The 20,426-nt window shown below is 38.5% G+C and overlaps 1 protein-coding gene across 1 annotated transcript; it reads left to right on the forward strand.

Moving 5' to 3' along the window:
* The first annotated feature begins 1,202 nt into the window (after nt 1-1,202).
* Nucleotides 1,203-13,322, forward strand: pitpnbl (phosphatidylinositol transfer protein, beta, like). Its single transcript, XM_053613899.1, has 11 exons — nt 1,203-1,309; nt 1,929-1,959; nt 2,343-2,488; nt 4,678-4,769; nt 6,061-6,068; nt 6,232-6,306; nt 6,443-6,526; nt 10,287-10,364; nt 10,454-10,561; nt 10,791-10,913; nt 12,367-13,322. Exons 1-11 carry the CDS (start codon nt 1,290-1,292, stop codon nt 12,412-12,414), a joined length of 813 nt encoding a protein of 270 aa, XP_053469874.1. The 5' UTR covers nt 1,203-1,289; the 3' UTR covers nt 12,415-13,322.
* Nucleotides 13,323-20,426: the final 7,104 nt, after the last annotated feature.

The raw sequence follows: 20,426 nt of genomic DNA on the forward strand, positions 1-20,426 counted from the left end.
TTTAAGTCAGTCTGTACAGGATTTTGCAGAGGTTTTTTTGTGTGATTGTTGTGGCCAAAAATGCTTGATTTTGCTGTGGCTTTTTTCTCTCTCAAAATTTGTAATACAGCTTGCATGTTGAGTCTTTTTTTTCTTTGGTGCTTTTTTGCAGAAAAATACTTGATTTGCTGAAATTGCAATTGCGCAAAATAGTTTTGCTCGGTCTTTCACAGTGATGTTTGTTGGTAAATGCGACGTTTTAGCTGTACTCATGTTTGACGCATGTGAATTGAAGAGGTTTTCGGCTGAATGCGCATTGTGATGACGTCACACGACGCGTCTTGCCCCAAATCTGTGATAAATCCACATGCATTTTTGAAAAATTGCAAGCTCCTCTGGATATTGCGGAGTTTGCTTGATTTTTTTTCATTTCTGCAATCACAAAATTGCTAAATACTGGAGGGACTATTAAGTGGTCAGTAAGTGTATAAGCAGTGGTGTAGACAGAAACCTCTCTTTGTGCACAGGTGCATTGTCATGTTAGAACAGGTTTGGGCCTCTTAGTTCCAGTGGAGGGAAATTATAATGTTACAACACAGAAACATCCTATACTATACTTTTTTTTTTTGTATGCTATATACACTTTTTAGCAAAATGTCTTCCAAAATCTTTAGTTTAGATTAAATTTATTTTATTTTATTTTATTTTTTAATTCATAATGCCTTCGACAAAAGAAGAACGTATTGAAATCATAATTACGGCTGGATCAGGAAGCTGTCACAAGGTTGCGATGGACTTGAACAGGAAACATCATTCACCACACTGTTGCCAACCTGGAAGCCAAAACTTGGGAGAGATGACTTTTGTAAATAAAGTTAGAGTTTACAAAAAAAAATGTTCATTTTCCATATGTACGGAGACTTTTTTGGGGGGGGGGGGGGGGTTGGTGACGACGCGACCCCCTGCAGTATATTTTGCAGGTCCAAACTCAAAATCCCCTCCTAGCTAACTCTCTGGTACACAAAAACCACAGCAATGCTACTACACCTGATACACTGGAGGTGCTGTAGTGGTCTCTTTATACATGAACTGTGCTAGACTTCAGTTAGTAAGTGTTAGCTACTAAGACCTAGGTGTGTTATTATACTGACTAATACAGCACCAGTACATTAGTACATACACGACTCTCTCTAGCCCGCCCTGACCCTTGAAGCCCCGCCCACTTTCCTGATGACACAAGCCAACGCGACTGTCCAATTTCCGCCGACGGAGAGCTTCGTGTTGGATGTCCGGTTCTGTGCGTCTTCGGCATGGTACTCGTCAAAGAATAGTGAGTGATTCTGATTTATCATAAGTGGTGTATCTGTGATAAGGAACAGGCACTGATTTCTGTTTTATTCCGAGCCTCTCGTTACATAACAATGAATGCGAGTCAGTGATTGGAGGGGTGTGGGGGGGGCCAGCTTATTTGTCCTGCGCTAGCATTAGCATTGGGGGGAGAAATGTAGCCTGCTGGCTAAAGCTACGTTAGCGAATTTATCCGTTACATATATTCTGCTTGTGCATTTTTTTTAATCAAACCACAACCACACAATATCCGGTTTACAAACGAACCTATTTACACCGCGCTCCTGTTCGAGTAATGGATATACACAAGGTTAGCTAGCTTATCCAGCTAACGGGGCGGAAGGGGCTTCACACCCGGTACTGGAGCAAGGCGTTGGAGTGGCCGGGGATATTTCTCCTATACCCGTATTCCGGGAAATATCGCGTCTTGTGTTAGCTCATCAAATCGATTTAAACATTTCGGATTGGCTGCGAGGATAACATATTAGCCAATCCCAATACAAGAGGCGGGTCTAAACAGAATGCGGGTAGGAAAAAAAACAACTGGTCAGTGTATTCGCTATAGTCGAGTGATCTGTTTATTCTGTTCATGTCTTTTTCAGTCAAGTGGTGTTGCCATGCTCAGTCGAAGAGGTAAGTTAAAATTCAGAACCACAGCACTGTTTTAGTTCTTCAGCTCAGAATCATTTTGACAGCAGATACTGGATAGCTGGATACTGTAAATAGCAGCATGATTTCTTCTGTTTGCAGTATTTACTCAGGGATCAGTTGCTGGAGTTGATGTACTGTGTAACACCTTTGACTCAACACATCTAAATAACATTCACGAGTTTAATGTGGGGGCGATTTAGCATAGACAAGACTATGATTCAGTACAGCGTGTCAGGATTGTGAAACCGCGGTGTTTGGGCCCCTGAGAGGCTGCTCTTATCTGTGTTCTTGCACGCTTCGTATCTGAAGTAGTCGTGTGGTTGTGCTTCGTTGTCGTTAGTTGCTTGTGTAATCCCCCCCACCAGTACCAGGTTGGCCAGCTGTACTCGGTTGCAGAGGCCAGTAAGAACAACACAGGAGGGGGCGAAGGGATTGAAGTCCTCCGAAATGAACCGTACGAGAAAGAAGGCGAGAAGGGCCAGTACACCCACAAAATCTACCACATACACAGGTACGTACGTCTCTCGTCAGTGTCCTTGCTGTTATTTGGAAACCCCTGGAGTCTTAGACTAGACTAGTGTTAATCCGAGGTGAGGGAAATGATTTCTCATGTTAGTGCTAGGATGCTGTTTAATTAAAGATTCAATACCTATGTTTGTAAGACATAGCTACAGGGTATGTGATGTGTTTTTGTTTTTAAAGCGTTTTATTTGCATTTCATCTATCACACTGTATAAATAAAATGTGCCATTTCGAGGACTGAATAGGGGACAGATTGTATTGGGGTCTTCATGCCTGTGCTTCTTTCAGAAAAAGAATTTTCATTTACACAGATAATCCACTGCCCGAATACACTTGCACACTTCAAGTTCAAGTGATTTTATTGTCATTTCAACCATATACAGCTGGTACAGTACACGTGAGACGACACAGAACTAAATAAGATCTGCAAACATCCTACAAACAAATATTTTACATAAAAATACTTAACTACATACAGAGCATCTTGGGCAAGCAGCAGTGCTTCTCATCCTCCCCGTCATTCTCCTCGTAGCTGCGTATGACCGTCCCTCCAGGATGTTGTGATGGAAGCAGTTAATGCAAAATCAAGCAGAACGAACGCAAATTTTCTGCAGGTTTGGGTCGAGATGTGACATCACCGTGACACGCATTCACATGCATGTCCTCTTTGATTCAAATGCGTTGAACATGAGTAGAGCTGAACTGTCTCATTAACCAACAAACAGCACTGCGAAGACAGTGCACAATAATTTCATGCAATTGCAGTTTTGCCGATTCAAGTATTAAAAAAAAAAAAACACAAACTCTGCAAATTGGATCGTAAATTTTGAAAAATGCCCCAGTGAAATCAAGTATTTTTGGCCGCAACAATCATAAAAAAAAACCTCGGCGAAATCCTTTACGGACTGGTATGTGGGCCAACTTGGAATATTATCTCTGCAACAAGTATGTGTTTCCAACACTAGCAAAAGTTACTTAGCTGATATTGACTTACCCTCCCTATAATGATGACAGAGTTTGTTCTGCTCCTGATGAAACACGCTGCGATTGTTTACGTTCCCGGATGTGTGCTTAGGCTTCTGTGCTCTTAAATGTTTTGAGGTGCTTTCTGGAATAGGGGGAGCAGTTGTATATGAGATAAACATATACAGGAAAGCACAAAAGGTCTTCTGCTAGTTGATTTGGAATCAGCAGTTTGAGGGGGAAAGTGCATAAATATCACAGTCTGTTTTATCTGCTTTATCCGAGTATCATTTATTCTCTTCTGAAGTAATAAGGCGAGTCATTTTAGCCATCTTTCGCCTCCCGTCATGTTCACCTCTAGTCATGTTCTCGAATACGTTCCCATGATATGGTGACCGCAACTGCAAAACTCACGCAACTAGAATGCTAGGAGTTTTGTTACAAACAGTTCTTAAAGTTATTTGTCTGTTGGACCGATTGATTGAGTTCAATACAAACACGAATAACTGGCTCTATGGATGTTTTTTTTTATGTTAAAAAAGGCTCTTAGACAATGCGTAGACCGAAGATTACCATTGAGTGCAAAATTTTGTGCACCCTGCAAGGATGGAAAATAGGTTAAATAGTGCAAACACATGCAAACCAAAAACCCAAATATCACTTCAGTAGTGTGCATCTCCCTTTCTAAATGTGATTAATGTTCTTTGGATGCCCACTGTTTTGCCTCCAACCTACTTATACATTACTCCGTTGTAATCCCATCCCCCAAATCATTTCGACTTCTAACTCTGCCAGGTGGGTTGGCCAATCTTTGTGCATTCTTCTTCACATTTTTGTTTGAACTCTGCCATATATAAAACACCACCTTTTTCAGATCAGGCCAGCAGACTGATAATGTCATGAGGCTCTTACACCTCTACTCTTTGCACTTTGCTTTTCAAGGAACTCAATTATAAATCTTGTATAGTAGCACTACTTGTATTGTTCTCCGCTTGATATATCGCTTTGCTTGTATTTCCTCATTTGTAAATCGCTTTGGATGAAAGTGTCTGCTAAATGAATAAATGTAAATGACAAAAATCTAAATTATTATTATTAACTCTGTTGACTTTGCATTAGGTTTTAGATCGTCTTAATGCAAGGTACACTCACATTTTAAAATTCATCTTCTTAGAATTGACCTGCTGTGATAAACAGTTCTTCTTTGTTTTGCAGCAAGGTGCCCACCTTCATTCAGATGGTTGCCCCAGAGGGCGCGCTGGTGTTTCACGAGAAAGCCTGGAACGCCTATCCTTACTGCCGCACCAGTCAGTATTTTACAAATCATGTGTCTTGTTAAAAATTAGCGCTGATATTAGTACGTGTGGTAGTTACGTGTGTGTGTGTATGCAAGAACTGTATATCCACTTGGAAACCCACCATTTCAGTGTCAATATTTAATGCTACAGAACTGAAACCTGTTCCATAGGGGTGTGTTTGGTTGGTAGTAAAAGGCACACGTGAATAAATTTGTAGTATTTATATCGCAATTTATCTTATTTTTTTCCCCTCATCTCTAAAGAATGTTGGTTGTGAAGTTGTTCTGAGAGAAATTCATACTAGAAAACTTCATTCCAACTTTATATCTACAACGATACTTTAAGACTTTTTCACTATACATAAAATCTTTAGGTTTCCTATTTCCTGTCTTTAAAGTCCCTACGAAAGCAAAATTGAAGTTTTATGGCTTTTAGTTTGAAAATGTCAGCCTTAAGGTGATCTCTAAGTGAGCGTGCTCCAAAACAATGACCAAATTCACGTTTGGAAGATATATGCATTCAGAATTTACAGTCTCTATACCACCGATATGGATCAACAATCGATGACATCATTCTGCACATCAGCGTCTTAGCAGATTTCTGTCCAATCAAATGCTGTCTAGAATATGAAGTGTCCCACCCCAACATGATAAAAATCACCTTGCCGAAGGTGCCGTTGTTGAGTGAGAGAAATTATATCAGCAAGCACGGGTCTTAAATGTGTGTTTGGCTGTTCGAACGCGTGCATTGTATTCAGTTTTCCAAATGTAACCGGCATTTTCCCATAGCCCAGAGGTAAGCTAAACCCTATTGGTTATTTTAAAAGGGGGAGGAGCCACTCAATATGTCCCGACCTGACCTCCTGTTTCAGTGTAACTTGAGTTAACGCATGAAATAGCGCTGTGTGCTTCAAAGCTCTTCACGGGGACTTTAACATTAAAAAAAAAATTACCTTTTTTTTTATTTTACAAAAACACACCCCAATATACTTGTATGAAAAATACGGAAACGTAACTAGTCAGCCACTTCAGTCGATCAGTACTTTGAAGGTATTGATATCACCTTTTATACTCTCAGAGAAGCCAGCCATGGTGTAATCTATCACAAAATGTCAAAACTATATCATGTTAAACAGCTACTACCTACTTTACAGCTCTTGCTTTAATGTATTGATTCTCATTGCTCAAATGAAATGTGTCCAGATAAATAACGTTACAATAAGTAGAGTCTAGTATAATTTGTAATTAATCGTATTTCTCCTTTCATTCCTCTCTCCCCTGCTGGATTACCTCTGCTGCAGTCGTTACAGTAAGTCTTTTTTTTTTTTTTGTAATTTTAATTTAATATTGTAACATCATGTTTGAATATTTCCTAGTATAATGAAATCATAACTATTTCAAGCAGTATAAGAAAATAAGCTATGAAATATCATGTCTTCTATTTGTGATGATTCATGTGTCATTTTTTTCAGAATGAGTACATGAAAGATGACTTTTTCATTAAGATCGAGACCTGGCACAAACCTGACTTGGGATCAACTGATAATGTAAGTTTCAGTGAATGTGTAGTAGTGACTACAGTTAGCGTTTTCAATGTACTGAAGAAAAGTTCTGTCTAGTGAGGGGAAAAATAAACCTGATGCTGATTTTTTATTTTTTTTTCTCTCTGCGTTTCCTCTCTAGCCTCATGGTCTTCCCTCTGAAGAGTGGGAGGAGACCGAAGTAGTGCCGATCGATATCGCCGATCGCTCTCAGGTGGATGATGCGGTAAGTCAGACCAGGAAATCTGAGTTGTGCTTGAAAAGTGCATTTTCGTCAAGAGGAACAGCAGGTACAAATCTATAATCCCACATTTTGTCTTTATTTCTGTTTCCAGGGGACCTGTAACGAAGTTCCCATGCTGAATTTGGTTACTAAGGGTCCCGAATGGGGATTTATGGGTGAATTTAGATAATAATCACTGATTTGTCATGATCCGTCACTCAAGTTTGACAATCACCATTTCAAAAAACACAAACAAAAAAATTAATACCAGATGGTATTGCTTGCAGTTCAGGATTAGTGTAGTGACTGTGCCAAAGTTTATTTCTCTCTTCAAATATCTTTTTTAACAATGGCTTTAGTTGGCACATTGAATTCAATATTATATCACAGTTAAATATTTCACTTTTATATCATTTACCCACATAAATTATAAATGAATTACCCACATGTTTTCTTGTTTGCTGATTATATATATATATATATATATATAATATATAATATTTAAAAAAAGGTAACGCTTTATTAATCACAGGTAGGAAATTCCAGTATTTGTTTTACATTTCTTTTCCTCAACCCACATAAAATCCATGAAATCAAGTTTGGCTGAATTTGAAATGGCTTCCTATTTGTTGTATTGAACATTGAAAAAAGAAAAAAGTTTGAACTCTGTTTTATCCTCGCAGAACAATTTAATATTTTATCATCAAGATAAAGTTAATACTTTTGAAGACTATTTTAAATGGCATTACTAACGTAAAGTCATATACCAAATATTCAATTTCACATTACCGGGTGTTTAAGGTACGCACACACACACACACACACACACACACACACACACACCAGTTTTATCACTGCAAGTTTCCAGTTGCTCTATTATGAAGTCGCCATCAGGCGTTCCTACTACTCGTTGCCATAGCAACATTTATCAGTGGGTGGTGCAACTTTGTGACACAAACCAGTTTTCTTGTCGCTAAAATGAAAACATTTTAGAGGGAGAGTGTTTGTATATAAAATTCACCAGTGCATATATGCATCATATCCTACGAGATGAAGGTGAATCAGTGTGTGCGCTTGGCCATTGAGGCACAAGAGCAAGTGCCAGACTGTCTGGGTCCATGAAACAATTTGGACTCGCAGGCAGCATGGCGGATCACGGATGCACTCCTATTGGTAGTTGCTGCACCAAGTCGCTCCAAATTTGCATAAAGTTAAAATCTTTCTCAACTTTTGTCTCGTCGCTGCACCCACCCAAAGTCGCCAGCTCTCACTGAAAAGTGACTGGAGACCATTCATTTGTCACTGCGAGTCACTGTACGTGTGTACATACCTGTTTAGAAAAATTGATCAAAATGTTCCCTCAATACATATTTATACACTTTGCTTCACTTGTTGGGTCAATTGCCAACTTTACTGCAGGCCAACAAGCTCTCTCTGACTGAAGCCAAGTAGTTTGTCCTCTGAGGTTGCCAAGTGACAGCTTCTCACATAGTGTAATGTAAAACAAGCCACATGCCTGTGTAAGGCTAAGATCTAAAGGATTTATTACATATCCCACTGCTCTCCTATAACCAAAGACGGAAATAGGTGCAGCCGAAGGTTGAATGCGTGTTTTAGTTCATGATTTAAATAACTGACTCCATTAAATTAATTATCTGAGAGATATTCAAATCCCAATCTCTGTCATTAAATTGATCTCGACATCTGATTATCCTATTTAACCCTTTACTTAGATTGTGCTCGTTCATTCGGACTCCGTGTCACTCAGAGTCTCATGCCGGCCATGTACGTGGATCTCACAGTCACAAACTCTCCTCTCTTGGTCATTAGACAGAGGTAATTGACTGACTAAAATTATTTAGATGGCCACCCATGCATGCTCTTTTTCTAAAAAGTATTTTGTTTAGTCCCGATAGATCTGTACACACTTAATTAGAATAACATCATTTCTAGTCAGAGGTCAAGACCACTACTATCTGAACAAGTCGACCAGATTTACTTCTCGATAATAGTAACTTTTTATAATCATGCCATGGTTTACCATGTCCACTTAATTAGGATAATATTACAATAATCAGAGGTTAAGGCTCACCCTATTTAGACTGGTCAATCAACACTATGTTGTTCTAAACGGAAATTCCTTTTAGCCTTTCAGTCGAAGTACACTTAACTAAAGCCAAGTTGTTAGCCTGGATTCTAAAATCTCAGTTGCCCCAATGCTCCACCTAAACCTGGATTTTAGCTCGTACTAACCTGGTCGCAGATTTGCGGTAACAAGGACTTGATGTAATCTACTAGAGACAATAATTTCACGGTAGATCAGAATAATTAAAACATAATTTATTAACCAGGAAATTTCAATAATACTTCTTAATCCAATTCAAAAGATAACAAGCAGTAATCAATAATATATAAACCTAACATAAAACACAAACAAGAGAATTATAGATGTTTACCTGGCAATGAAACTACACACAACAATTGTGCGGGAGATCTGTCTACAGATTCCCTGAATCTTTGGCCAGCTCTCCCTAAATACCCAAATACTCTGTAGGTCCACCAAATGGTGATAAGTTGGCATTTGCGATTGCTTTGATGTCTGTGGAAGGATGTACCTTATTTTACATACAGGAGGTCATATGTGCGGGGGACCTGGGAAGGATATGCCTTTAAGGCATGCAATATATTTCTCTAGATCTTAATAGTGATTTGAACTGCTGTTGAGGGAATGAGACATTATTTCCAGACACACTGAGACTTTTTGAATGATACTAAACATTTCTAGTCAACTTCTTAAACATATTATTTAGTGCATGTAGACCTTGGGTGAGTTTAAGGTGATCTCAACACACACACAGAGAGAGAGAGAAGGGTACGGGGAGAGAGAAAGAAGGAAGCCACGTAGCAAGGTGTGATCTTCCAATCTCCAGCGTAAGTGTTAATTCTCGTAAGAGTCCTTGGTCCTCAGAGAACAGTTCTCTCCAGGTTCAGATATCTTGGCACCAGCTTTACATCTGTGTTGTGTAAAGCAAAATCCATTATCAAATTTCAAATAGTACTTTACTAATTGAATAGGTACTTGATTAGGAGCTTATCACTAGGGGCTTGATTACATGTCCGCACAGCACATCTTCTAGAGAAACAAACACTGGGACTCAACCAGGATCTCGTTCTGGATTTGGTTTAGTAAGTATACTAGGGGTTTCCACAGGTTTTAGAATACCTGGTTAACTGTTTGAGACGTCAGTGTTCAAGTACTGCAATAACTTTTCAGGTAATCATTATTCCTTGGGGCCAAAAGAAGTCAGGAAGAAAATCTGAAAAGGAAAAATCGAACTGCTGCAGGCTGAAATATTGTGCTGACATTCAGTAACGCTTTTGCTGTGGGAATTTATTTTATTTCTGTTTCTCTGTATTACATATTAAATCCGTCAAAGACATAAACGTGTGCCACCGTAGACAGGAGTAACTTTTTTTTTTATTTGCTCTGGAAAAATTCTACTTGATTGCACCATATTAATATGCTTTCCCCCTCTCCTAATTGTTTACCGAATATCCACTCATTAAGTCTTGGGGATATCTGAATAATAAATTTAAGCAGAAGGCACACCCCTAAACCTTTCAGTTCTGTTCTGGACTATCTGGTGGTAAAAAAAACTTTACCGTCTCTCTCTGTTAAAAGAAAGTTAAAGCCATCCAAGTCTCTACAATTTCCTGTGGGGGGGGAAAAGTATTTAATGGTTCGTATAAATTTATCTCTCAGGATTACAAGCCAGACGAGGATCCTGCTCTCTTTCACTCTGAGAAGACTGGCAGGGGGCCACTGGGACCAGGATGGAAGGTGCACACGCACGCAAACTCTCACTCTTTTCATCAACACGTACAAAATTTCCCAACTGACTGAAATGCTTTTCTCTGTTTCTTCTGTAGAAAGAGCTTCATAACAGTAACTGTCCCTATATGACTGCGTATAAGCTGGTGACTGTGCATTTCCGCTGGTGGGGTCTGCAGGGCCGTGTGGAGAACTTCATTCACAAGGTAATGAACCTTTCCATTTATCTTTGGCCCAGTGGGAAAGTTACATTGTCCACTGTTTGGACTTTTGATTTCTGAATATTCTTTTTTTTTTATTATTCTATTTCGACATTTCCCACCCAGTTTGAATTATTGTTTGTGTGTGTAAATTTATACAAGTGTAAGAGAAGCACAACGTAATAACACCTCTCTACCCTTATTTTGCTCCGTCATGCTGTCTGTCTCTGAGCAGCAGGAGAAGAGGCTTTTTACTAATTTTCACCGGCAGCTGTTCTGCTGGCTGGACCGTTGGGTGGACCTGACCATGGACGACATCCGCAGGATGGAGGAGGAGACGCAGCGGGAACTGGACCAGGTAAAACATGACACCATGTCCTTTTTCATTCTACCACAAGAATAGCTAATGCTTTGTATTATGAGGTTTGTAAAGCGGCACTCACAAGAACGATTTGATCTGTGTCAAGTATGCACCTCTTGCCATTGATTTTGATAGCTATGTTTCCATCCACGTATTTTTATGCGAATTTTGGGATATTGTATTTAAAAAATGCTGGAAGTAAACACCAGTTGTGGATAAAATGGTAAATGGTCTGCACTTATATAGCGCTTTTTTTAACCTTCGCGCTTCTGCAGAGTGCTTTACACTGGTTCTCATTCACCCATTCACACAGACACACACACATAAACACACACACACCAATGGTAGCAGAGCTGTCATGCAAGGCGCTAACTTGCCATCGGGAGCAACTTGGGGTTCAGTGTCTTGCCGAAGGACACTTCGGCATGTGGAGTCACGTGGACCGGGAATCGAACCTCCAACCCTACGATTAGTGGACAACCCGCTCTACCACCTGAGCCACAGCTGCCCAAAATCTTCACGATGCACATAAAAACGTATGCACTCAAATGAGGCGGTTGATTTTTTTAAAAAAAATTATTATTATTAATCGATAAAAGTCGATTAAGACAAAATAGCCATGTGACTTTGCCTCTACAAATCCTGTGATTGGATCATTTGCTCAGAAAAGTAAAAACTCTGCATAACTGGACTGACCAGCGGACCAATCTTGTTGCACGGTATCTCTCGTGTTGTTTTTGTCATCCTGAAATGCCTGAGCCAAATTCTGTCATCGAAACGATTTGGTATAATTACCTTCCAGAACTGTCTCACATGATTCTGTTCCCAATTAATAGGAACCCACCTCCGATTGCAAGACAACTCGAGGTTTGTAATAGCGTTTCGTCTACGCGTTCTGAAGCACAAGTAATTTATTATGTTGGAAAAAGTGCCACAGTGGCTTCCCCGATTTCGACAGTTGCTGTTTGCATTGATGCATTACGGCAGTTTCCCCGGAAGTGACGATTTTGTTCTCTTGAACACAGGGGATGGAAACAGTACTTTATTCACAAATGTTTTATGCGATATTCCAATTTTTCACATGTGCTAAATTCGCAACTTGGATTGAAAATGGCTAATGAGCACAAAACCCTACTGCCATTCGTCAGCCACTAGAGGACTGTCTAGGCATGACTATGGTGACTCACACTGAGGTTTGTCAACTCGCATGCAGAGCGGTACTAGCCAGCGCTAAAATTTTTTAAGGCAGCTTAAAGGTGAGCCTCAACTCGGCACACTTGGTCTATATAACTCCATTGAGTTATAGCACAAAACCAATGTCTGATCAAAAACGCCCATGACAAACCAGCAACACACAGCAATGATTTTTCTTACAAATATGAACATAGCTCAAGTTCTTTGTGTGTGTGCATGTATATAAAAATAATATAATATAATGTATTCTTTACAGATGCGTAACCAGGGATCGGTGAGAGGAATGAAAGCAGGAGATGACTAGAGTAAGAACGAGCGAGGAACGGAAAGAAACCCAGGGCTACTTTTAATTTGTACCTCCTTCAGTCCTCACATGGCCGATCACAATGTGCCACTTCACCAAGCCCTTTTGAACAGGAAACTGTCATCTTTTACCCAGGAAGTGTCTGTTATCTTGTGCGAGAGAGTGTGTGCGTGTGTGCGTGCACATGTGTGTGTAAAATGTGCGTGTGCATTTGTGCCGGTGCGATTTGCCTTACATGACCTCATCATTTGCTGCCAAATTCTTTTGGATTTTACTTCAGATGTGTTGAATAATGTCAGCATTTCTTTTTATAACTAAGTATTATAACTGTTTTACGGTTTTTGGCTTATTTTGCAATCATCAGCTTTGTACTGAGTGTGCCAGTGGGGTCCTAAGGGCCAATCAAGTTTTACGAAGACGGTTTGGAGGTGCATTTCACTTAACTTGTATTTCAAACATGAATAAATAACTAAGTAATTTACTTCTTATTATAATTACGTTCGAGTCTGTCTGTAAAATTTTCAATGGGAAATTAATGTACACTACAGGAAAAGGGCATGTGTAATAAACCAATACACAAGTCATTGAAACAAAATGTATGCATAATGCTTGTTTTCCCTCATATGAAACTCAAAGCACGATGGACTGAGCTTGTGTTAGGTTTTCTCTCTTTTTTCCATTGGATTCCACTCTGCACTGAAGGCTTGATTCAGTGTGAGCGTCCTCATGGCTGGGTGAGAGGAGCTGTTTGTAGACGAGACTCTTTTTAACCTCAAGAAGCTTTCCCACTTTTGACTGACATGTGGCATGCCAAGCCTCACCACTTGGCTGAGGCAAATCCCATCTTTTGGAGCTGAGTTTGATTTACAATAATGTAACAACAAAATAAAAACCATCGTTGACTGTCATTCATTGGCTTTCTGTCTTTAGACTCATCTCCAGTGTTATTTTGAAACATGTACAAAAAGGTGACGATTGGCTCGTGTTATGCTGTGGTTGTGTTTTTGTTGAAATGGATTTGGGTTGACTTAACCCTTTAGATGGAAGTGTCCCTGCAAATCAGTGCAGAGTTATTCTGACTGATCCATTTTTTTTGTATCATGAATCATTTCTATCCTGATGGGAGTGCTTTCTTTCAGGATGAATCCGCCCCTATCTACACAAGGGCACGAGGGCTCACTGAATGTTTTGATGAGTATGAAAAATTCTGAGTCACATTCTCTGGCTTCAGTCACCAGATCAAATCCAACACCTGTGTGAGATTTTGTAGTGAGATTTTCCATCACCATCAGCGAATGTGTCACCGTTATTTTGTCACCTATAATCATGTGGCAACAGTGCAGTGCAAAAAAAAAAATCATACAAATACAGATCAAGAGCTATAGTTAACATTCACATCAAAATTAAGAAGAAATTTTATTCATAGTGATGCTGATTGTGACATGGTTATCAGTGCCAGACAGGCTGGTTTAAGTATTTTAGCAACTTCTAATCCCCTGGGCCTCGAGTTTACACAGAATTGTGCAAAAAAACTCATGCATATACAGGTCACGGGCTTCCGTTAACATCAGAATGAAGAAAAAGTGTGCTCTCTGTGACTTTGATGGTGACATGCATGTTGGTGCCGGATAGGCTGGTTTGAGTATTTCAGAAACTGCTGATCTGGGATTTTCACCTACGACAGTCTCTAAAGTTTACACAGGATGGTGCGAAAAACAAAAAGCATTGAGTGAGTGACAGTTCTGTGAGTGGAAATGCCTTGTTCATAAGAGCATGCAGAGGAAACGGGCCAGATTGGTTCGAGCTGCCAGGAACGATATAGTAACTCAAATAATCACACTTTACAACTGTGGTGAGCAGAAAAGCATCTCAGCATGCACAAAACATCAAACCTTGAGGTGGACAGTTGAAGATTAGAAAAGGAAAATCACTTGGTCTTTTTCCAGCCTATGATATCCTCAGATTCTTGTTCTTGGTTTACCGGAGTGGAACCTTTTGTGGTCTTCTGCTGTTTTAGCCCATCCACCTCAAGGTTTTATGTGCTGTGCATGCTGAGATACTTTTCTGCTCATTGCATTTGTAAAGAGTGATAATTTGAATTTCCAAGGCATTTCCGCCCACGGAACTTTTGCTCACTCTGTGTTTTTTTGTTTTTTGCACCGTTCTGTGTAAACTCTAGAGATGGCTTATGACATTACATGCACAGGGTGTTCACGGGTCCTTAAAAGTCTTAAAGTCTTAAAAGCTTTAGTGTAACAACAAGGCCTTAATTAGCATTAAAATGTCTTAAATTCACGTTTCAAAGGTGTTAAAAATGCAGCCAAACCAATACCGTAAAGAAGATTTAGATCTTATTTTGGCTCGTTGCTGTTTGAGATGGTAAACCCGTGCAACTGTGTTGCACTCAGAGTGTGTGTGCGGCTCTTCAGTGTTTTAGAGCAGCTCGGTTCACAGTAAATACCGCTCCACACCAACTTCATCTCTGTCTGTGTGTTTGAGTCGCTTCTAAACTGCATTTAGACACAACATGCACCAGATTCACTTTGGTTTTACGTTGGCGTAATCTCAAACATTTTTGTGGGAAGAGGTTTACAGCATTTCACCTGATTGGTAATGAGAAGTGATAAAAAAAACAACAACTGTTGCCAATTAAAAGCAGGTCTTCCTACGGTTTTAAGTGCAAATAAAAGCCACAAGGTCTAACACATAAAAGTGAACTAAGTCAGAAATATATTACTGTTGTTATATTACTATTTGTACCTCAAATAAAAAAGTATTATTATTATAATTATTATTAATAAGTATGATTCAGTGCAATAGTAATATTACAAAATAGGAAAGTTTTTTTAATATATATATTTTCTTCCTTCCAAAAATTTACACAATAACACTACTTGTTACATTACCATGGCATTAAATTACAAATAAACTAGTAAACACTGCTGCGAGGGGGTTTCTAATACAGCTGCTGAGGGAGTGATGGTAAATTCGACATCTTTTTCTCTTCTGACAGCCGTAATCCATCTCTGTATAGTTTTTTTCCTCTCTTGGAAAGTCATGGACAGGAAATACTGGATTTTTTTTCACTTTTACTGTTGTAGTAAATGGTAATGCATGGTTTGCTCTGGTCTCCCATATACCTCTATAGAAGTTTACCCTTTTATCGTTTACTTAAACCCATCCCAATCCATTATAGCTGATGTGCTGTGCATGATTGCAGTGATGTGTAGGTCTTAAATGTTTTGGAACTGTCTTGAATATGGCATTAAAAAGTATTAAATTTGAAGTGCTGATACATGCAGATACCCTGATACAATTAAAACACTGTTTCAAATGTTAAGAAGTGCTTCTGAGCCCCATTAAAATAAATAAATTATATGTATATATAATCTCACCTGACCTGAACCCCATAGAGAATCTATGACAGACACCAGACCCAACAATACAGACGAGCTGAAGGCCGCTATCAAAGCAACCTGGACTTCCAGAACACCTCAGCAGTGCCACAGGCTGATCAACTCCATGCCACACCACATTGATACAGTAATTTGTGCAAAAGGAGCTCCGACCAAGTATTGAGTGCATAATTGAACATACTTTTCAGAAGGTCAACATATCTGTATTATAAATTCTTTCTTTGAATATTTTGAGATACTGGATTTTTTCATTTTATTTCCGTGAGCTGTAACATAGAGGATGTAAGCCGTAATCATCAAAATGAGAAAAACAAACAAAAAGTCTTAATTTGTGTAATGAACCTAGAATATAATAGAATTAAATTACAGAAAAAAATGAACTTTTCCATTATATAAAATTTTTTGAGATGCACCTGTGTATATATACTAAAACTGTTCAGTAGAGAAGATGACGGGCCAACATCCTCTATCAAGGCACCATACTGGATTACCATACGTATTACTGGAACCAGTAGGTTGAAGATGATTATCTAGCTTTAGTTATCTTTTCCACAGAAGATAGATTAGAAAAAAAAACAGTGAGCTATATGCCAGTATTAAGATACTACAGACATTAGTGTACATTATATTTTGATGCATTTTGTAATAGGTTGTTAAATATGGTAACAGTGTTGATTTGAGAATACTACTCAGGACAGGACAAAGTTTTATAAATAATCCTGTTTAATGCTTTGCTTTAGTCTTTAAATTATACATTTTTTCCCTTAGCTACGTTACACAAAGAACACGCTCAGACACATGCACGCGCTTGCAATCACTACCTGCTGTCATCACATGAGGATCTACAGATTTTGGGGAGATATTAACAGGGATTTTGTGCTTATTATAATGCCTGAATAAACAAGATTAAGGTTTGGCTCACTTCAGATGGCATTCACAGAACAGGTCTATGATCTGTGGCAGATGTTTTTAATCCAGCCCAATATTCTGGCATGTGTCTGTCAGGTCTTGTGCCCTCTGAGCTGCCTATACTGGAAGGTGTGTAAGTCAGTTTGCAGGGTTTGTTATGATATATATATGTATGTATATATATATATATATATATATATATATATATATATATATATATATATATATATATATATATATATAAACAACAGCCATGGGATGGTGTAACGTTCTCCGACGTTATGCCAAGCTACTGTTACCACCTCACAGTTGATTTAATTATAACAGCATGTACCATGGCCTTTTATTCATCCTATACCACAGAAATTCATTTTATTATTATTTAAAGAAAAACACACATGGAGTCGTCTCTCCCACTCATGAACTCATGTATGCATGTAATTAGATGTCCAATGCAATCTTGAGACAGCTTCCCGATCCAGCCATGAGAATAATTTCAATACGTTCTTCTTTCGTCAAAGGCATTCAGGACACAGGATACAGATTTTAAGTGTGTGAATTTATCCCTAATGAGCAAGCCGGTGGTGATGGTGGCGAGCAAAAACTCCCTAAGATGATATGACGAAGAAACCTTGAGAGGAACCAGACTCATTCATGGTAAGCTTGAGTAAGCAAATATGTTTTCAGCCTAGACTTAAACACCGAGACTGTGTCTGAGTCCCAAACACTAATTGGAAGACTGTTCCATAACTGCGGGGCTTTATAAGAGATAAAATAAAATATATATATATATATTTCTTTTTATTTTACTCATTTTATTCTATTACATTACCAGACGTTTAAATTCATTGCATTGATTTAAACTGCATTCTATTAATGCAAGGTGCTTTATAAATGATGTTTACCTTTATGCATGTCTGATATTTTTTTGGCTTTGTTGCAGAGAAACAACAAAAAGTTGAGGTCATCATAACCTTATCAGGCAAAAATCTAAATTTTGCAAAGGGCAACTAAGTCATTGTACCCAAACATTGAACTGAAGAGAGCATCTACATGCATAAGACTGGAAATATAAATGAGATCGAAAAGGTATCTAAGGTGGAGTGGATTAAGATTCTTCTATAAGACTACAAATGTTAAACATTACAGAAATAGGCTCAGGGCTGTTATTCTCTCCAGGAGAGGTTTCACCAAATGCTATCTGAGGGGGGTGTGAATAATTCTGAAACCAGCATTCTGTAGAAAAAGATACACCAGTTGAGAAAACATCTTATTATACAACATCTCTAGCTATATGATTAAAATACCACCAGTTGTTTTTATGTATATTTGATTACATACATATATATTTTTTGCACATTTTCCTGGGTGCTAATAATTGTGGAGCTGATGTATATTGGGAAATACCCAAAGTTATGACCCAATTTTCCAGCATTAGGATAAAGAAATGCATGTTCCTGATGTCATCCTTTATGCATGCATGTTGATGTATGTCAGTTAATCCACTCTGATCCACACACATATGCCATGTGCATCTTCATATAAATGTAAAATGATGGTAATTTGACTTTTATGAACTGGATAAACTGTGTATATGGGTGAGAGAGGCCTCAACTCACTAATATATCTGGAGCTGGTGGGAAAGCGTATGGGGATATATTTGATTAATTCTAGGAATTAACTAGGAAGTCTAGGAATAATTCATAGAACAGAACTGCATGATAAATGTCCTACACTGACGCATCTTAACTTTAACCAATTGTATTTAGAATAAGCAGTGCCATGGCATCCATATTATTTTTATGCTTCAAACTCTTCTTCCTACCAGCTAGCTGAGATTACATTCAGACCAGCAAGCAAACAAAGTGACAGACGGTCATTCATTTTCTATGTACATGTGTGACATGGAGCCGCAGTTTCAGTGTCAAGCAACAAAGTGACAGCATGACGAGCCAATTTGAATTGAGATTTTCTCAATTCTTTGCAAATTTGGTATGATGTGGCTGAGCGATAAATCCAAATGATTGGTCGAATGATTCCTCAGACCGATCGAGTAGGTTGACATTTCTTCAGTTCACAACTTTAGTTCCTACCTCTAATTATTACTCTAGCTAGTGTGAATGTAGGGTGAGTATCATCTATCACACTGGTCTGGGTTAACATTTGTTTCCTTTTCTGTAAACTGAATTTTCAAGCTGAGAGCTTATGATGATCATCCTGGTAGTGATCAATCATTTGTCAGCAAGTAGGTTAACTTGATTCAATACGTTGTTCATGTAGGGCTGTAGTGTAGCTGTATGTTCTCTCTGTGGTGCTTTGTGCAGCTCTCAGGTGTATGGTTTGGAACATGGCTGTGGGGTTGAGGTCAGGACTCTGCGCAGATCACTCAAGTTCTTCCACACCAACTTTGGCAAACCATGTCTTCATGGAGCTTGCTTTGTGCACAGGAGCACTGTCATTCTGAAACAGGTTTGGGCCTCTTAGTTCCAGCGAATGGAAACTGTAATACTACAGCATACAAAGACATCCTATACAATTGTGTGCTTCCAACTTTGTGGCAACAGTTTGGGCAAGAACTACATATGGGTATGGTAGTCAGGTGTCCACAAACATTTGGCCATATAATGTAGCTATAAGACTGTAGCGCTAAAGCTAAATTAAATGTTTAGAGAATCAGAGCGTATTCTAGCCTAAACAGTATATATATACAGTGAGGGAAATAAGTATTTGATCCCCTGCTGATTTTGTACGTTTGCCCACTGACAAAGAAATGATCAGTCTATAATTTTAATGGTAGGTTTATTTGAACAGTGAGAATCCAGAAAAACGCATGTTAAAAATGTTATACATTGATTTGCATTTTAATGAGGGAAATAAGTATTTGACCCCTCTGCAAAACATGACTTAGTACTTGGTGGCAAAACCCTTGTTGGCAATCACAGAGGTCAGACGTTTCTTGTAGTTGGCCACCAGGTTTGCACACATCTCAGGAGGGATTTTTTTTGTTGTTATTCTGTCTCTCACTGTTCAAATAAATCTAGCATTAAAATTATAGAATGATCATTTCTTTGTCAGTGGGCAAACGTACAAAATCAGCAGGGGATCAAATACTTTTTTCCCTCACTGTATATATATATATATATATATATATATATATATATATATATATATATATATATATATATATAATTGTGTTATGAAAGATAACTTTTTTTGTACTGTAACACATTAACAAGTTACAACAGAATCACTACTGGTTCAAAAGGCATATAGGCTGGTTACGAGAAGCATTTTCTGCCCACAGCCTGTCTGCCAAATGAATAATGTAAATAGGAGTCTATCTATCAATCTCTGAGTCTCACCCTTAACTCCTGACCTCCACTTCTGTCCCTGTAACTTCACATGCTTTCTGAAACAGAACGGTATTTGTTAAAATTAGGGATTAATCCTAATTCGTACAAATAATTCAAGGGTGCACAGCTGTCAGCTACTGATTTAGATTTAGCAACCCCAGAAGTAATTCATTTAGTGGAAGGGAGTGGGTGCTTAATCGCTCCAAATCAGGATGAATCCTCTAACTTAATATAGAATGTTCTATTTTATTATGAGTCATTACATAGGAACTGTCACAGATATCCCTTCCAGTGAATTTTTATAATTATTAGGTTTTTTTGTTGTTGTTTTTTT

This window comes from Ictalurus furcatus, chromosome 2 (genome assembly GCF_023375685.1).
Source record: "Ictalurus furcatus strain D&B chromosome 2, Billie_1.0, whole genome shotgun sequence".
In the NCBI taxonomy this organism is placed as follows: Eukaryota; Metazoa; Chordata; class Actinopteri; order Siluriformes; family Ictaluridae; genus Ictalurus; species Ictalurus furcatus.

Excerpts from the sequence above, each read along its gene's own strand:
- pitpnbl (XM_053613899.1), top strand. The coding sequence starts at position 1,290 with ATGGTACTCGTCAAAGAATA. Across the intron at positions 1,310-1,928 it reads ATGGTACTCGTCAAAGAATA|TCAAGTGGTGTTGCCATGCT; the intron begins GTGAGTGATTCT and ends TGTCTTTTTCAG. Across the intron at positions 10,914-12,366 it reads CGCAGCGGGAACTGGACCAG|ATGCGTAACCAGGGATCGGT; the intron begins GTAAAACATGAC and ends TATTCTTTACAG.